The sequence below is a fragment of the Sprattus sprattus genome, assembly GCF_963457725.1.
Source record: "Sprattus sprattus genome assembly, chromosome: 8".
Classification (NCBI taxonomy): domain Eukaryota; kingdom Metazoa; phylum Chordata; class Actinopteri; order Clupeiformes; family Clupeidae; genus Sprattus; species Sprattus sprattus.
In genome coordinates, this window is record NC_137927.1 from 19,830,351 (window position 1) to 19,850,635 (window position 20,285).

At 41.2% G+C, this 20,285-nt stretch overlaps 1 protein-coding gene across 1 annotated transcript; it reads left to right on the forward strand.

Moving 5' to 3' along the window:
* The first annotated feature begins 464 nt into the window (after positions 1-464).
* Positions 465-18,571, forward strand: cstf3 (cleavage stimulation factor, 3' pre-RNA, subunit 3). Its single transcript, XM_080843990.1, has 21 exons — positions 465-617; positions 1,637-1,738; positions 1,910-2,005; positions 9,274-9,306; positions 9,734-9,831; positions 10,050-10,116; positions 10,208-10,242; positions 10,374-10,500; positions 10,641-10,718; positions 10,848-11,010; positions 11,324-11,433; positions 11,714-11,830; positions 11,993-12,067; positions 14,790-14,933; positions 15,056-15,158; positions 15,553-15,622; positions 15,913-16,108; positions 16,195-16,345; positions 16,665-16,759; positions 17,698-17,758; positions 17,866-18,571. The coding sequence occupies exons 1-21, from the start codon at positions 591-593 to the stop codon at positions 18,066-18,068; spliced, it is 2,151 nt and encodes a 716-aa protein (XP_080700116.1). The 5' UTR covers positions 465-590; the 3' UTR covers positions 18,069-18,571.
* Positions 18,572-20,285: the final 1,714 nt, after the last annotated feature.

The window sequence follows — 20,285 nt, forward strand, 5'->3', positions numbered from 1 at the left end:
TTTGTTTAAATACCATAATGTAGCGCTATTCACCCTTTCGACCACTTTACTTCTTTGATGAGCGCCTGTTGTCTTTGCCTTCTCTGCCAGCAGCAATAAATAAATTTATTTTTCAAGGCCAATGGGTGTATTTTTAGTGTATAGTTGTGTATAGTTGTGTCTTGTGGAATATTGCTGCGGCCTTTATCATAACCTCGTCTAGCGCACACCAGTGTTTGCGTGCTGAAACTATTATCTGGCTGTAGCAGTAGATCCACTCAGTGAGTCGCACAGATATTTTTTGCCCTATCATTCAAGTAAAACTCTACGTTAGTGAAATTGTCACCGTCCATGGACTTCCATGTCAAGTTGAATATCTATTTCCATGCCAGCCCACTAGATGGCACAGGCATCATTTGAAAATACCATTGTTGCAGACAAACAGACGAAATTCTGTGGTGCCGCCATTTTAGTTTGAACGGCCGCTGCTGAGCTTACAAAGGGAGGAGGTGGTAGTCTTGTGATGCAGATCTGTCTTTTAAACCTCCTGATATGTTATTAATCAACGTGTAGACAGTTTTGTAGTTGCACTGTAAGAAATTAAGCTAATCATGGCTGCCGAAGGAGCGACCGACCAGGTAATTTTATGTATTAACGTGACACTTGTCGGGGGTTGATGATTTGCGGCCCTCATGGGTTTCATTCTAAACTACCTTTACCTGTAGCTAACGTTACATTTCAACGAATTTGAAATAAATTGCAGCCTTCTCCATAGCCTATTTGGAGCAGTAACGTCTATGAACTCGATATTTAGTATTTTGCTGGTATTATAATTACGTCTTCAATCTCGGCCTAAATTGTGTCTCGCGAGGCACATACTCTATGTTGGCTGCTGGCTAACTAGCCATCTAACGTTACATTGAATCTAATTTGTTGGGGCCGACTTGGTTCATATAGCTAACGTTAGCTGGTCTGATAGCACAACATCTGGCTAGCTGGCCTAGCAAATGAGGCCTCGCTTCAGTGTAAATTTGGTCTACAGTTAACTCTTAAACTTCATCTTGATAAACGTTTTCACTTAAATAGCTAGCTATTGACCTTGAGTTCCGGCTTCTCTAACGCTTGGAATCTGAGGCTTAAGTTACCAACTGTTGTACCAGCTGGCTAATGTGATACAACGTTGTTTACTGTGGCGCGTCCATACTGGCTAACAAGCTCTGCCATTCTTGAGGCCACGGCGGTGCCTAGAAGTCAGCTAACGTGAGCTATTTGGCTAATTTGCTGACTAGCAAGCGTTGCTTGTTCTAACTAAGGTCTCGATTTACGTGGTGATTCTGATACACCTATAGCCAGGTGATTACACCAATAGCTGCCAAATCATAAACTCTGAGGCATAGCTATTGCTAAACTACAAAGGGATTATCCGTTTGTATTTCGGGGAAGTTTATGCCAGAAAGTGATACGACTTTCGTCTGTGAGTAGGGTTAAGGTAGATAAATGATTTCCTTAAAGTTGAATCTTGAGCTATTTTGAGCACGTGGCGTTAGGTAGTAATTTACAAACGAAGCGCACAACAGTACGTAAGCTACGCTGCCGATAGTGTCGTAAAAGACAAAGTTGGTACCTAAGTTAAACATCTCGCTTTTCTGTTTTTCAGGCTGCAGAATACATCCCAGAGAAGGTGAAAAAAGCAGAGAAGAAGTTGGAAGAAAATCCTTATGACCTGGACGCATGGAGCATTCTGATTCGAGAAGCACAGGTTTAGTGACACAGGGTTGCATTCCTTCTACACGGGGTAACCAGCTTGGGCCAGAAAGGGAGGGCAGGGGTTTCTAATCAAAAGCATATTGCCCATAATGTACTGTGCTCCTCACATTCGTAAGTAGTGTTCTTTTCATAATGTACATGTAAATGCATTCTACTTTTTTAGAATCAACCTATAGACAAAGCAAGGAAGACCTATGAGCGACTTGTCGCCCAATTCCCAAGTTCGGGCAGGTTCTGGAAACTATTCATAGAGGCTGAGGTTAATATACATTTTTTTGAATTCTCTCATATGTTTGCATGGGTGTGCACATCCTAACAAGATCAACAACATGAATTTCACACATTTTAATCTAAACCTATAAGAGCAAAAGGTTGGTCTTAACCACTTTTTTCCCAGCAGCAAATTGTAAATAACCTAGGGGGTTTTGTGCCCAAAATCACACTATTCTACAGCATTATGGGGGTTAAGTGCATATTGTTGCATGTTTGGTCTGCAACAGCATTAAAACTGTTTTAATAGTATTGGAGTGCTTTAGCCTTTTATTCCCTTGTCGTGTCAATTTATTGCCTCCTGTGTCATTTCTTTGAGGTCATCCTATTCATAAACAATACTTGATCAAATCTTCTAGTGTTTAACATGTCTTCTTGGTTGTGTTGATCCCCTTTTGCGTGTCTTTATTGCACCCTAGAACACCTGACTCATCACAAGTTTAGCAATTCAGAGTTATGGCAAAACATTTGGTTCATAAATTCAGTTCCTCTACTGAAAGAGTATGGGCACAAACTAATAATGGTGGTGCATTATCAGTACATACAGTGGCTTGTATCAAAACATCGGCCTGCATTTTTCATACTGCATGCAGCCGTACATGCACTGGTTTACTTGCAACCTTCCACTAGCCCACCAAATTCAAAAACAGATGGCCGAAATTGACATTAAAATGTTGCCCTGTTTGATTTTGGTAAGTATTTAGAAGCCTTTCTGAAAGGGCATAGCTTGGATGCTTTTCTCACACTGTAGCAAGTTGTAGGGCTTTAGTTGTGCCACAGGGTCTCTGGCCAAACACTACACAGCAACAATGGGACACAAAATCTCCTTCGGCACTACATTTTTGCCTTTTGACCAGGGTTCCTCAATTCCTTAGTTTGGCCTCGATTATCAGATAATTGTTTAATTCACTGGCCAGTGTTGTCACTTTTAAGTTAGGAAGCTGGAAAAATGTGCAGAACTATAGAGCTAGAAGTGTGCTGGTTTTTCATAAACACGATGGTGTTACAGTAGAAATCAGTGTTTGGCTGACAGAGCATTTTATAGCTTGCCTTGCAGTTCCACTATCACGTGATCCTCTAGAAGATATGTGTTAAGTGTAGGCTGCCTCCCTAAAGTTGAATTGTATGGAAGTTTGGATTGATTGAGTCCGTGGATGTGCAGTGTTCTCTGCTGTCATAGTAACTGTTGAAATGGAGTCTTATGAGGTAAAATTATTCCTGGCTTTCCCTTGGTGTTCAAAGCATAATGTCCTGCCCCAGTTGTTAGGCGGTTTGCTGTAGCTGCAACAGAAACAGACCTGCCAGAGTTGGCTTTTCTACTGTTCATTGATTAAATCTTACTGTGAAATTCTGCACCGCTTCCTTAAAGGCGGTTCTATTGCCCCATGCATTCTTTCCCACCGGCATATATTGAAAGGAATGAGCAAACTTTTCAAAAAGTGGCGAATTAAAAGTTTTGTCAGTTGAAAATAACATACCTCTCCTTTCAATAGTTCCCTTTTTCTGATTTCATAGATTGAAGCATAGCAGCCTTATGTAGCCCATAGTAGCCTTAACATCCTTCAGGCTATGAATACTGCAAATCTCTGACAAAACAAACTTCAGTGAAGCGTAGTGGCTTTAACTCTAAAATGTAATCTTGATATTTTCTTTCTTTTCAAGATATCTGACATGGCAACAGTAATCTTTATTTCTTTCACAACAAAGTGTTTAAAGATGAAGTCCACAATTCTAGCGAGTTATTTAATTAATTTTTATCTACAGCAAATCAAATTACACCCCTACTTTCTGAGCTCCTGAGGCAACAGGCTGATTGGCTGGGTCGTGAGGAGTAATTCGCTGAACTCCACCAAAAGTGTATTGGATTACAATCACGGACTGCACCTTTAAACCATATTAGCATAGTATGTGCAGAAAATGCCAAATTTGTATTTACAAACCAAACAATGGTAATTTCATAATAAGATCTGTAAAATGCATATAATTATAATAGCTCACTTATCCTGCTTCTATACAGAAACATTTTCATTCGGGCAGTTTCCATTGAAGGACGAAACTAGTTTGAGGTTTGAAAGGCCTGTCTATGTTAGTCAGGGTATAATAAAATAATGCACCATAATAACCAGGAGAGTGTATTCCTGAAGAGAGAAGCCGTGTACATAATAGGTTGGTGACTAAGTGTGCTTTGGGTCCTTGTCCTTTTTTTCTCATGTGGAAACTGGATAGTTAGAGAGACGCTTGCGCTGCTTTTGCCTAAGGAATTGTCCTTTGCCCAGATATCCATCACCAGGGGTGTCTGAGGCACACCTTTTGTGTGTGTTCAGACTGATCATGTAAATACTATAAAAGAACTGACTATGGCAACAGATGGGATCATTTTCTCTGCTAGGTCTGCCTTCTTATTTATCCTTTTTGACCATGTGACTCATGGTAGAGGAATTTGGTCAAATGGTGCTGAATTTAGCTTGATTTATTCAGCTTGAAAAAAACTGCAAGGATATATTGGATTGTAATATTCTTTCTTTAGTTTTATTTTTGTTTGTATTTTATGTATGTATAATTTCATTAGGTTTCTTTGTGTCCTGCTACCAAAGTTATGCTCCCTACCCTTCCAAAACAGCATGTCGTATTCTTATGGTTCCTTTAGCTTTTAGCCATATACGAACCTTCAAAGGTTATGAATTGATTATCAGAAGCTTTTTTTAAGCATCAGAAATGATACAACCTAAAAGCCTTAGGTTTGCCACCGTTCTGTTCAAGAGAAGTGTTCTTTGTTGAACCACTCCTCCTTGAAGCTGGCACCCCAACTAAAGAGAAATTTGATCAAGCAAGCGTAATGCTACATTTTAGGGAAGGCCCATTACGTGTCCGTCATGTTACACGTCAATACAACATGTACATTTCCTGTCTCAAACCTACAACGGGCAAAGATGTGCTTATTTAATTCTACACAAGCAATTATCAGTGACCTCTTTTAATTTCTCTTTAGATGGTGTTATGATACTTACAAGACTTAGCATTATACTCTTATAGATGGATAATAGTGTATATAATACCTAATCTATTGATTTGTGATGCATCAAACCTACAATCTGCAAACAGGTGGAATACCCAAGCATCCCCACCCTACCCCCGAGTCTTGCCTTGATTGACACACAGATCATGTACTAAATGTTTTTTTTTTAAGTATTATAAATAAGTATTGTTTAGGTTGGGGATGTGATTTTGAATTCTGACACATTCATCAGAAGTTTGGCCAACATGGCATTTATGGGGTATTTTTTTCATGGTCATATTTATATATTTGTATACACTCTGAATTGTCATCACAGTTCAATGGCCATACTAAATTTTTCTGAAGCCTGTTTTCTTTGTTTAAAAATGATTTTGACTTCACCTGCCCTTTGTGACTTGAGTGATTTTTCACATTAAATAATAAAGCAATTATCATTTCAAATCTTTATGTATCATTTTCAGTCATTATTTGTGGTGTATGGAAATGCCCATAATTTTGCCTGAATGTGTGCTTGTTAACAGAGCGATGCATGTGTTTCTGACAGCATTTATGTATTTCTTATACATTAGAAAAAATAATTCTATAACTCAAATGACACGTTGCCTGAATTGGTTAGAAAATAGCCCATGGTTATGTTATTCTGACTGCAGGTAATTTAAACAGATTTGTTTCCAAATGTCTGTTGGGTTAACATTTGCTGTAAGACAGATGTTCTGACAAGTTGGTCCTGTCCCCTCTGATTCCTTTTTGCTGTTGGTGCCCCCCAGTCAGTCATTTAGTGAAATGGGACGCTTAGCTGTCAGCTCTGCTTTGTTGTATGGTTCTGTGAGTGGTGTGCACTTGCTGACTGTGTGTGATTGTTGCTATGGTTATAACCAGGAACAAAGTGGGAATGACAATGACTGTGTGAATGGGGGCTGTTTTGGATATGTATATTCCTAGTTCCCAAACCGTTGAGAATGGTACAACACACTCTTTGGGTAAATGAAGGTTCTAGAATCAGATTTTCAGTAAGGTTGTGCTTAAAACAAGAATGTAGAGCTCATTAGTGTGAAGGTATGTGGTGTGTTGCTGAAATCCAGTGAACTGTGCTTAATTTGGATTAATGGTTTCACAATTCACCAGGGTCTAAAAGGGCCATCTTGGATAACTGGAAAATGTGTGTGTGTGAGAGAGAAGGTGAAGGATGATAAATTAAATGTAATGCCATTTCTGTATAGGTGACCTTTTTTTTTTTTTTTTTTTTACATCTCCGATAGTGGTATACGAATTGCATTACAGTGTGTCCACCCCTGTCAGCCAAGTTTATTTTCTGGCATAGCAAGTTGACCTTTTTTTTTTTTTACTTTGTTATCTTGATCTAGTACCCTGTCCAAATCTGCCAGTTCCTGTTTTACCATCAGTTAAATATCTAAATGGAAAGTTACCTAATTTAAAATGGTCCAAATTTTGGATTTCATACAATTTTAATTGTAATCATCTGAAATGCCTCTTGTGCAGTAACATGAGTGTGCCACGAGTGACTTTGGTGGGCCAAATTAAAAGACTAAGCCACTTTAAAGGCATCCTTTTGTCCAGTAGAGTGCAGTGTAGCGCAACATGGACCCTAACATATATTAATATACATATTTAAATAATATAAATATGATTCTGATGTGTTGGTTGACATAGATGCTCAGGCCAAGCCCCAAATAGAAGAGGTGAATAGTAGAGCAATTACTGAAAATAAACCTCCGGTTGGTCTGACTCTTCAAAGAAAAGTACAAGCATAATGACCGTAAAGAGATTGAGTGGCCAGAGAATTGCACACTCATGTTTTCGCAAACGGAATTTGTATCCGTAAACGGAAATATGGTCAACAGTTGTTTTATCTCTATTTTGGCTAGAAGGTGAGGTATATGTAGCTACAAGTAGCAAAGACATGTTAAGAACCTTAAGTGATAAATGTGTTGATCCGTACAAACTAATGTAAGAACTAAGTGAAGAAGTCAATAACGCTACACTCACATGTACGTGTTGTAGGCTTAACCTCGAGTAGAGTGATGTTGTTCAATGCTGATCTGAACTTCCTTGCATTGTGAAATGTTAAGCATTTCAGGCACTGCCACCAGCGAATCAAATCGAACTATGCAAATATTCCAGCACAGGCATCAGCCAATCAAATTGCATTATGGAAATATTCCAAGACAGCATTCTGCACACTTAATTAATTATAATTTTCCTCATACATTTATCGTACAGAATAGCTACAGTTTTTGCTGTGCTAGCTAATGCATGATGAGCTACGCACATGCCCGCTAAAGTGAACAGCTAGCCAGTAAACCTGTAAACCAGTAGCCTGGATACCAGCCCGAACTCCGTCCACAAAAAAATTTGGACGGGAAGTTCGGTCTGGCTCTTCGGCCATTGGGGAGAAATTTTTCCTGGTAGAAAACAGTACAGCCAATCAAAGTGCCAGGGCGGGCTTTATACGATGATCGACAGATGATGAACAGTAACGTAATCAACCACGTCACCAAAGAGTCCTTAGTTCAAATTCGTGTTCAACAAACATGGCTGCTGCTGGAGAGCTAATATGTGTAGATTCTGCCATTGAGTCGGTTTTAGAAGACCTCGACAGCCCCTTAACTTTGAAAGAGGAACAAAGAAACGCAATCAAGGCATTTGTAGATCGTAAAGATGTTTTTGCCGTCCTTCCTAAGGGATCCGGTAAACGTTTAATGTATCAGATGGTCATAGTACGTTGCTCTGATTAGTTCTAGGTATCCAATTGAGCGAAGAGGCATTTTCTTTCCTGGTTCGTTGAAACACGCCCCATAATCACAACTCAATGGAGCAGACTCAGACTCATATTCTGACTAGAATTATGAGTATGACATCGTCAGGCTAGTAAACCAGTAAACAGATGTCAGCAATTCATAGCGTTGGGCTACATGTGAATACTGGTTGACTTGTCAATCTAGCTATGACGACTGGGCCAGTAAAAGCTTTATCAGCATCCCCCTCCAAATGTTGGGCTTATGTCAAATGGTTCAGCAGCGGTACATAGCTGTACATAGTTTCAAGCTCCAGCCATTGAAATCACACTATGCAAATATTCCAGCACGGGTCAGCCAAGCACATTATGCCAACTTTTAAAGACCCTGTTCTGTTCATTCAGGCAAATAAAAAATTCTACGCATCGAACGTTGGGCTACATGCATCTTTGTGGCACCACTGGTTAATTGCTTAGTGGTCTCTGTACTGCCATCTACTGGACATGCATTATAATTGGATAACATTTAAAATAAATAACAAAGGGTTAATCAGTACAATAGACTATAAGGAAGTTGTATATGAGGAAGTGTGCAGAAAGAGAAATGAATGGGAACCGCATTAATGTTTGTTTGCAGTTTCCAATCTTTTGCCTCTTCTCTCATTAACCCTTGGGCAGGCTTACCCATTTCACTGTAGTGACCTCATTTAATACATTTCTGTTTATTTTTATATTACGTAAAATATTTTTTTTCCCATCATTCAGTCCTAGTTGAAATTAAACTGAGATATTGGATTGCCAATGTACCACATCACTAACGGCATATAGAAACACAAGCCAAAAGTTACACCTCTACCCCATTACAGGGGAAGCCTGCGATTCTAATCTAATACACTTTTTTTCAGCAAATTTCCCCTAACAATCCTCTAGCCCTCCGTTTAGTGTGTGCATTCAAAATAACTCCGGTGTTAGTACACTGACCTGGCTCTGTAAATGGGAAACATAATGGATTGGCCCGAGCCATAAACAATTTCAACTAGTCAGCATGTTGCCTTAGGAGCACGGAATGGCTGTTCTCGAATATCTCAAATATAACAAATCATTTACCAGTCACTGGTCTACTTCAATAAGTAGAGATACATTTTTACATCTTTGCACTCTAAAGACTCATGTTACTCATGTCTTCAACAACAGCCGTGTTGTACAGCTGTCTTTTCACACCACACTGAAAGGTGGTAGGCAGTACAAAATATCAGGTTATTTTTAGACTGTAATCCTGGATTAAACGAACCCACCTGCTGTTTGAGAACCCAAGAAGACAATTTGGTCAGTCTGTTCAAAAGCATACATTTAAAAAGAAATTGTGTGAACTTCACTTTGTTGATCTAGTTGGGTTTGGCTGTGTAGTGTTTCTGCTCATGAGTTTAACAGCTATTCAACTGTCCTAATATGTCTGGTTAACTGTACATTTGTGATCTGTCCACAGATAAAGGCAAAAAACTATGACAAAGTTGAAAAGGTGAGTGTCAGCCATGTTGCCTTTCAAACCCTTGACTGACAGGAGGAAATTGTGTTGATAAAAAGTTTTAAAGGGTCCCCTCAGGGGGGAAGGTCATCTCCTAAATCACTTCCTGTGGCAAAGCCAAATCAATGAAAGTCTCTTTATTGACTTGTGTTTGTCAAGGGACGGTTCAGTGCTTTTCACTTGTTTAAATTCAGTCCTATGAGTGTCTCAAACTCTTCTGGTTTTAACCACGTTTATCCTGTGTGTGTATTGTTTGCTTTAATACACCCTATTTTTAAGGCAAATCAATGTAATGTGACATGAACATTAAATGTATTCCCAAACCAACACAAGTCTCTGTTGTCACTGTTAATATTGATTGAATTGTCTATTCAGTTGCTGTTACTGTACAGACCATTTTTTTATTATTGTATTGATACAGTTATTTCAAAGGTGCTTGATGAAGGTACTACACATTGACCTATGGAAGTGCTACCTGTCCTATGTCAGAGAAACCAAAGGAAAGCTGCCCAGCTACAAGTGCGTTCATGTCCTTACTCCATATTTTTCCAGTCAGAGAATTTGTGTGGCTCTATACTTTTTTGTACTTCTGTAGGGTTAGGGTGTGTTTTTTTGTTTTTTATTCAAATAGTGTTTTTCAGTAATTTCACAAACAGCCCTAACTTAAATTATATTTTTTTGTGTGGGAATTGAAGCTCTCCCCCCAGTTGTGTAATCACAGCTTTCTTGATTCACAGAGAAAAAATGGCACAGGCGTATGATTTCGCACTGGACAAAATTGGAATGGAGATCATGTCATACCAGGTAACAATGTTTCTTCAAGCAGGTGACCTTGAATATTACACATGAGAAATTAGTATAATTTACATCACATTTACACGTCCCTTTTCCTCAGATCTGGGTGGACTACATCAACTTCTTGAAAGGAGTGTAAGTGACTTAACACGCTGATGAATCCCTTTCATACATACTTCTCCATTATCTAACTGATGTTCCTCTTTATTACAATGAACACAGAGGGGGTTCTAACTGGGGTTTAAATTCACTGGGTTGCTCCACAGTGAGGCTGTGGGTTCATACGCAGAGAACCAGCGGATCACTGCTGTGCGGCGAGTTTACCAGAGGGGCTGCGTCAACCCAATGATCAACATTGAGCAACTGTGGCGGGACTACAGTAAATATGAAGAGGTGAGACTGCTTTTAATGTAGGCACATGTATGGCCTGCAATAGCGTGCTAGCTTTAGGAGTCGACACAAATTAGGCAATGCAGGATTGATACCGTATTGTGTGTGTTAACCATGTAATAAATGACCTGTTGCACCACCAGGGCATCAATGTGCACCTTGCCAAGAAGATGATTGAAGATCGCAGCAGGGACTACATGAATGCCAGGAGGGTGGCTAAGGTCTGTTCCTTTCTCACATAAGTTATGGTGTGGGAATGCTGACACGTGGTGATTTAAGACATGATTGATCTTTTCATGGGCCATAGAACTGAATTTGTGTGTGTGTGTGTGTGTGTGTGTGTTTGGCAGGAGTATGAGACCGTGATGAAAGGCCTGGACAGGAACGCCCCCTCAGTGCCTCCCCAGAACTCCCCTCAGGAGGCCCAGCAGGTGGAGATGTGGAAGAAGTACATCCAGTGGGAGAAGAGCAACCCGCTGCGCACTGAAGACCAGACGCTCATTACAAAGAGAGGTAAGCCTGTACTTCAACTGACAGACTAACAGAGCTCAGCATTTTTCCGTTGACCGCTACATTTATTTCTGAAACATAAGCCTTTATTCTTTCTGAAGCTGTTTTGGGTGAAATGATCCCCAAGCTGACTGGATAACGTGTGAAATGACCAGTCCATTTATTAAGACTAAATCCAGTCTTACTGGGCAGAAATAGTCTTTTAGGAAAGTGAAACGCAGTCTTGTTGTCCACTGTCCTGTACTGTCATACTGATGTGAAACACACTTTGACCCTGACGCCTAATGAGAATGGTTTGTTTTCATCTGTCTTGCAGTTATGTTTGCATACGAGCAGTGCCTGTTGGTCCTGGGCCATCACCCCGATGTGTGGTATGAAGCTGCCCAGTACCTGGAACAGTCCAGCAAGCTGTTGGCAGAGAAAGGAGTGAGTTTAGAACTGCACACATTCATCTACTTTATGATTGGAAGGGAAAGGGGAGGCTTCTAAACATAACTGTGGCAGAGACGTTATGATAATTAATAGACAATATTAATGTTAAACACAACTGTGTGAAAGGTTGACCTGAAGAGAGCATGAATGTGCTTAATTCACTTTATCGTGAGTGTGACCTGACTCCCATTAACATCAAATAAAATTGTACTAAAAGACATACAAATCTGAACGGGTGACCACTTTAAACACGAAGCCCTTCTGTCGTATGTAGGACATGAACAACGCCAAGCTGTTCAGCGATGAGGCTGCCAACATCTACGAGCGTGCCATAGGAACCCTGCTGAAGAAGAACATGCTGCTCTACTTTGCCTTTGCTGACTATGAAGAGGTGAGCTCAGTCAAGGGACAACAGACTTGGACCATGAAATCAGGGGCCACTATAGCAGACTTCACATCAGATAGATCACAGCCAAAATTCAAGTTCATAATTTGCTTACAGAAAAGGGTTTCTCCAATAATGCCATAATCTACTCCTTCTCGTGTCCCTCAGAGCCGAATGAAGTACGAAAAGACGCACAGCATATATAACCGTCTGCTGACCATAGAAGACATTGATCCAACATTGGTGAGTTTCTACAGCTAGAACAAGCCAATTTATTACAGCTCCACTCAGTGTATAATGTAGCTGTCAAAGCAGACTTGACATATTTTTTTTTTTTTTTTATAATTTATTTATTGAAGGAATTGCACAATACAGGTTATCTCAAGCAGTATCTCAAGCAATTTTCCTCCATGTTTTCATTCATTTTTTAAACACGAACAAAATTACCCTCACCCACCCTCCCCAATCACCTCTTGGCAGTTAGTATGTTAATAAAGACAAAAACAAAACTAAAACAGTTCTCAGTCATGAATGTACATTCTTACAGTTATGCATCAATATTATTCAAAACATAGGCCCTCATATGTCCATAACACCGTTATTGGCTCAAATATAGTAAATACTTGCAATGTGTTGACCATTCTGTGAGGCGATCAAATATCAATAGGAAAAGAAAATAAGCGATAAATAAATAGGCAATGAATAGATAGAACAATAAACAAATAAACATCTAGGAAAAGATGGAGAGGGGGGAGGGTCTCAGTTACAATTAGGGACACTCACCCAGTGGGCAACTCTTTCAAACTTTCAAAGTACGACAAAAACGGTTCCCATTTCAAATAGAACCTTTCCACAGACCCTCTGAGTGTAAATTTTATCTTCTCCAACTTTAGAAAAAACATTACATCTTCCAGCCAGACCGAAGCTGATGGGGAAGTAGAAGATTTCCAAACTAACAAAATTCTTCGACGGGCCAAAAGTGAGGTGAATGCAATGATGTCTGACTGGTTTGCATTTAAACCCAGGGTTTCATCCGCTACACCAAATATTGCTATAAGTGGACAGGGTTCCAGCATCACTCCAAGAGCCTCGCTTAGGGTTTTAAAAACTATTGCCCAGTAACCTGAAAGTTGGGGACAAGACCAGAAAGAATGGACTAGGTTGGCTGGAGAAAAAGAACATTTATCGCAGCTAGCGTCCGTCTCTGGGTATATGCTGGCAAGCCTTGCCTTGCTTAAATGAACTCTATGTAAAACCTTGAATTGAATAAGCCCCAGTCTGGCACATGATGATGAAAAATTGACTCTTTTCAGTGCCTTTACCCAATATTCCTCCGGCAGATCTATACCAAGCTCATCTTCCCACCTACTTTTATATTTGTTTAAGCTTTGATCTTCAAGAGACATCAACTGAGAATAAAGTAGAGAGATTAGACCTTTATTCACAAAGGTGAGAGTAAGTTTGTCCAGCACTGTGACGGCTGGGAGATCGGGAAAATTAACAAATGCACTCTTAACAAAGTGGCGAACCTGTAGATACTTAAAAAAAGAACTGCGCGGAAGGTTATATCGTTTACACAAATTTTCAAAACTGTCAAATATGTTATCTGTATATAGGTCTTTGATGTATATGAGACCGTTCAAACTCCATTGTTTAAACGTTGAGTCAAGTGTAGAGGGAGGGAAAAGATGGTTCTTATTAATCGGGCCCAGAACGGATGCTGATGTTAGCTTATAGTGACAGCGAAATTGATTAAAAATTTTGAGAGTTGACAATACAACCGGATTGTTTATAAATTTAGAGAGCCGTACTGGCAAGGAGGAATACACTAAAGCTTGGAGAGATGTGGAACGACAAAACTGAGCCTCAAGTAGACACCAGTTTGTATCTGATTGATGGAGCCAAAATAATATCTTTTGTATGTTGGATGCCCAATAATAATGGATAAAGCTTGGAAGGCCCAATCCCCCCACCTCACGATCTCTTTGGAGAATGGACTTCTTAACTCTCGGAATTTTATTCCCCCAAATAAACGATGTTATGGATTGGTTGATGGATTTAAAAAATGACTTGGGTATAAAGACTGGCAGGCATTGGAATAAATAAAGAAATCTGGGAAGTATTGTCATCTTTACAGATTGTATTTTTCCTGCCATGGTAAGTGGCAGACTGCGCCATCTTTCAAAGTCAGCCTTCATTTGATTGACTAGGGGGCCATAGTTAGCTTCAGACAGAGAGGAGAAGGAGCGAGTAATGTGTATACCTAGATATTTGAAACCATCTTCAGATATGGGAAAGGGAAATGATCCAGTTTGAATATGTAGAGCTGAGTTGTTAATAGGGAAGCATATGCTTTTTTGAAAATTTAATTTATAACCAGAAAAAGCTCCAAACTGATTTAAAAGCGACACAATTCTGGGACCACTAGCCATAGGATCATTAATATAGAGCAGGAGGTCATCTGCATATAAAGATACACGGTGTTCCATTTCTCCCCTCTTAATGCCTTGAAATAAAGATGTTGATTTAAGTGCGATAGAGAGTGGCTCAATTGCAATGGCGAAAAGAAGGGGGGACAGTGGGCAACCCTGGCGGGTGCCACGGGTTAGTGGAAAATAGTCAGATCTACAATAGTTTGTTTGTATGCTTGCTAAAGGTGAATGGTATAAGAGCTTTACCCACTGCACAAATATTTTACCAAATCCAAATCTCTTCAAAACATCAAATAAATAAGACCATTCCACTCTGTCAAATGCCTTCTCTGCGTCCAGAGAAATAACTACCTCTGGACACGGAGAAGCCCTGGGCGAATAAACTATAGCAGCCAGCCGTCGAATATTAGAGAAGGAATGGCGGTTTTTAATAAAACCTAGACTTGACATATTTTGATAGGTAAGAGCAAAACTGACTCATTGTAGTGAACATGACCGTTTACTGGCTTCTCTGTGTTGTATTTCCCCCTTAGGTTTACATTCAGTACATGAAGTTTGCCAGGAGGGCAGAGGGAATCAAGCATGGCCGCACTGTTTTTAAGAAAGCCAGAGAGGATCTTCGCACGCGGCACCACGTCTATGTGACCGCAGCACTGATGGAATACTACTGCAGCAAGGTGAGTGCCACTGGGCAGGGCAGGGTGAGCTTGATATACATGAGCATGTTTGTGCCATAGATCAGAAGGTCTTGTGGATGCCATTTAATATTGGTCTCTTCTGTCATTATCTCTCTCCACAGGATAAATCTGTGGCCTTTAAGATATTTGAGCTTGGTTTGAAGAAATATGGAGACATACCAGAGTACATCCTCGCCTACATCGATTACCTCTCTCATCTAAATGGTGAGGGTGACCCATCATGCTTGGGAGCGCCTCTTTCTATCCACCCCCTTTCCAGCTCATACCCAGAATGCCAGTTTATGGAGGGTGTTGGCACATCGCTCATAGTATCTTGTGTGGCATGGTGTTTACTAATGGATTATCAGAGAGAGAGGGAGAGTGAGCTCTTATCACTAGCCATAGAGCTTTGAGAGAGAATAACATGGAGACAGTGTTTGCCATGCAATAAACAGTACACTGTTCATCTTGTAGCTAGGCTATTAGTCTGCAATTCAGAGTGGCTAGTGATTTGGTAGTTTTCAGGAAGGATGGATTGGTTGATAAATGGCCATGGTTTCTTAGTCTCTGACTCTGTCTTGTGTTGTGTTTGTTATCTCTCTCTTCCCCACGGTGACAGAGGACAACAACACTAGGGTGCTGTTTGAGCGGGTGCTGACCTCAGGCAGCCTGTCGCCTGAGAAGTCTGGGTGGGTGACAACATCTGTCTGCAATCTAACCCATCTACACAGAAATCAGCCACTGAATTTAAATATAGTTTTAAATAATACAATATGTGAAATTACAGTATATATGTGTATATATATGTAGCCTACAAAGCTCAGTCTGCCATTGCATGTCCGCAGTATAATTGCGTATGTAATTTGCTTATATGACCCTGACCCATACCCTCAGCTCCGTCTCCAGTGCCAGTTCCACCTGGGAGCCGCGCATACTCACCTGTGCCCCGTGCTTACTCACCTGTGTCCATTGTCTACAGGGAGATCTGGGCCCGCTTCCTTGCCTTTGAGAGTAACATTGGAGACCTGGCCAGTATCCTGAAGGTGGAGAGGAGGCGATTCACAGCTTTCAAGGATGAATATGAGGGCAAGGAGACTGCATTACTGGTGGACAGATACAAGTTCATGGATCTGTACCCCTGCTCTACCAGCGAGCTGAAGGCCCTTGGGTATAAGGTAAGAACTGATTTGTTACTTTAACCGAACTTACTCAGTGAAACCAATATAGAGCTCGGCCTAAACCTTCCCCTGTGTGTTGGCAGGATGTGTCTCGTGCCAAACTCGCAGCTCTGCTCCCGGAGACGATGGTGACGCCCTCGACTCCTGCACAGAAAGAAGAGGGCGACCAAAAGCCTGAGTACCCCAAACCCGACACTAACCAGATGATCCCCTTCCAGCCTCGCCACCTGGCCCGTGAGTACCAAGTACCAACCCCATGCCCATCACCTAGTTACTAGTGTTAACTGTTTACTTACTCTCAGAGCAAGCAGAGTTTGTTTGTTTCTCAGAAATGATATATATTGTGAGTGCACTTGTGGCCATTCTAGTAGGTCTGTGCGTGCGATGTGACACTACCTCCGTGGCCATTCTAGTAGGTCTGTGCGTGCGATGTGACACTTTCTCTGTGGCCATTCTAGTAGGTCTATGCGTGCGATGTGACACTACCTCTGTGGCCATTCTAGTAGGTCTGTGCGTGCGATGTGACACTATCTCTCCTCTCGTCTGCCCTCAGCTCCAGGACTGCACCCTGTCCCAGGCGGCGTGTTCCCTGTGCCTCCAGCTGCAGTTGTCCTCATGAAGCTGCTGCCCCCTCCAGCGTGTTTCATGGTCAGTAGACACAACCCGTCCAACACAATACCCCTCCTATAATCTATACTCTTGCACTCTGGTGCCACCTATAAACCTCATTCAAAGGGATAGTAACCTTTGACCACTATATTGCACTCTAATACAAAATATTGTATACATTTAATATAAACATTTTGCTCTGGTGTTTCGGCTCATTCAGAAAGTATTCAGATCCTTTCACCTTTTCACATTTTGTTAGGTTGACTTCATCAATCTACACTCGTTATGACTGAAAACTGGATTTTATAATTTAAAAAAGGAAAAACTAAAATATCACATTGACATAAGAATTCAGACCCTTTGCAGTGACACAATTGAGCTCAGGGTGCCTCCGATTTCCCTTGATCGTCTTTGAGATATTTCTATATATTTGTTTGGAAACGTACATGCCTCAGAGAGAGGATTGTGTGGAGGCACAGATATGGGGAAAGCCACAAAATAAATCTGCTGCATTGAATGTTCTCAAGAGCACAGTGGCTTCCATAATTCTTATTTCAAAAAAGTTTGGAACAACTAAGACTCTTCCTAGAGCTGGCTGCCTGGCCAAACTGACCAATCGGAGGGGTGGGTGGAGGTTGTAAGAGCGGTGACCAAAAGCCTCATCACTCATCACTCGGTCGTGCAATGACTGTCACTCTCGCAGAGCCCCAGAGCTCCTGTGTGGAGATGGGAGACACTGTAACACTGGGCTTCATGGTGGAGTGGCATAATTAAATATTAAGATGCAAAATCACAAAATGTGAAAGACATCAAGGGACCTGAACACTGTCTGAATGCGCTGTATAGTGGTATCCATATAGTTTGTGATTTTTAGAAAGTGATTTTTACACAAGTAAGTTTACCCAACTGTTAGTAACTACCTGCATCAAAGTTACGTACTGGACCTTCAACTGTCCTTCATTCCTCTCTCCCAACAGGGTCCGTTTGTGCAGGTGGACGAGCTGATCGAGAACTTCAGAAGATGCACACTACCAGAGAGTACGTGTCACACACCTGACCCAACTCAACAGAGTTTTTCTAGTTTACTGCCTAATGTCAGATGTTTCTCACCAATGTTCTCATGCCCTCTCCTCTCCGTCCCACAGCTGTTGATGCTGCCTGCGAGCTGATCACTGGCCGACAGCCAGAGATGACCAGCGAGGGCAACGGAGCGCTGGAGAACCACGCCATGGCTAACAAGTCCTTGAAGAGGCCCAACGCCGACTCAGACGAAGAGGATGACAAGGGCGCCGTGGCGCCGCCCGTCCACGACATCTACAGGGCTCGGCAGCAGAAGAGGATTCGATGAACAGACACACACATGCAGAAACACACACACACACACACACACACACACACACACACACACACACACACACACACACACACCCACCCACCTACCTTTCTGAGCCAACCAAGGACGTTATTGCTCTAACATCCCTGTACACAACTCCGCCCTCTCCTCTGAAAGGTTCTCGATAGTAGCGTCTCGACCCGATACAGGTGGGATGACGGTGAAAGGCACACACCTTCACCCCCGTGCACAATGGACAGGAATGTATGTATCCGTTTCCTCCCCAACTGCTCTTTAGGAACACATGTCCATTGGGTTTGTTGGGTGCAAATCATTTTTAAGATCTATCCATTGAGCCTATCTGCAGATCCTCATGTCTCACCGTCTTGTTCTTGTTTTGTTTTTGAGGTTTTTCTTTTTTTTTAACAGTTTTATTTTTAAAAACTGAGTGGCTTATACTGTACAAAGTTTTTAAATCTCAACGTTGATTTGACACAGGTTGACAATTGCCTGTGTATACCTGGTGATGGAGAAATCTATTCATTCTGTTTTGTAGACAAATGGAGTTTACACAAGTTCCCTCCAATAAAAGAAAAAAAAAAACTGAATGTGTTTGGTTTGTGACATTGTGTATTTTAAAGGATGTATATTGTATATAGATAGAAGTGTAGGGGATGGATACGATAGATAGGTGGATACATTGATTTTAATTGTATGTACATTCAGTGCTTTGAATACCATGCACACAAACAATATTAGCTGCACTTGACCTAATTTATTTCCTTTTTTAATAAGTTGAATCTGACCACTAGAGGGCACCACAGAGCCATATGAGTGGAGCACAGGGAAGAGGATGAAGATGATTGCTGCAGGTGCTCCCTGAAATGCTAATCTACATCACATGTCACAGATGCAGTCTTTTCTCAGGCTCTTATGTAATTCTATAATGAGGATATGTAAGAGAGAACGTAATCAGCCTTGAAGTTCCAGGTGCGGTAAAGATGTAACGCAGTTAGGCAGCTAAATTGTATTGTCAGACTCGCTTTGTGACCTTGTGGATGTGTGTTTCTGGCATAAAACCTTGTTATGTCATTAATGCCTTAATGACATTATCTCTTTGATGGAAAATGCCTGGGTGAATGACAACCCACTGAATTGCCTTTGTGATGTTGATCAGAGTCTCTTTCTCTGGCTTGCCCACATCATTACGTCACTGCAGTTCACAGAAAGTCTTTGACCTCTCCCTCTTTCCTGCATCTGTGAATGGGAGGCTAAATGCTAGGCTTTGTGGAGACAACACTGTCCAAACACTAAGAGCGCAGACAAAACAGGCCATGGATAAAGCAGTGATCTTCACTCATACACTGTTTTATATCATTAACCCCCATCTCCATACACAGTTTCAGATTAATGTTAAGTGGTCATTAAACTGCCTTTAAGCAGCTTAGCTCATTAAGCGTGAATGTAGAATGTATAAATCCATCATGGCAGGTCCTCCCTTCGCAGGTCCTCCCCCCCCCCCCCCATGTTGGCTCTGCCTTTGATGTCTATATGCCACACCTCATCTGGCTCGGACCCCTACCCCACCTCCTCTCCCTGTTCTGGCCCCTTTGATGTGTCACAACCAGGATGCCTCCCAAGCACACTCGTTAGAGAGCACTTTGAAGCGGCTGCTAATTGGTGACGTTGGTGTCTTGATTTTCAGTGTGACCGGGTATGGACTGGGTTTTCCTTGCGGGTCGTGAAATGACTGTTCCTTCAAGTAATGGCCATAAGCTTTCAGAATTCCAGTCAGTAACATGGAAACTCATAGCTGTCAAATGATAATGGGATCACAGGGGTTGTGGCATTTCTGATTTCTTCACATCCAGTGTTGGTAGTGACCCCCTCCTCCTCGTCTTATACTACAGTGCTTTAACACAATGCCAGTCGAAGGTGTCTCAAAAGATTTCCATAGCCTATGTTGCCATGAACTGTGCTGTTCATGCCAAATACGACATTTAAGACTTAATTTGCATCACCTAATTAAATATGGTTATGGGAATGTTCTGTATAATAAAAACAATAGCCAGGGTTAACGTATCCGTTGTATTGCCAGTGTTATGAACTAGCTATGCCAAGCATCTGTGATGCATTTCATTTCAATATGCTTGACATTTTCATTTCATTATTCTTTCATACTTTTCTTTAAAGATGCTGTTTGGCATGTTGGTGGTAAGTGTACAGAACACT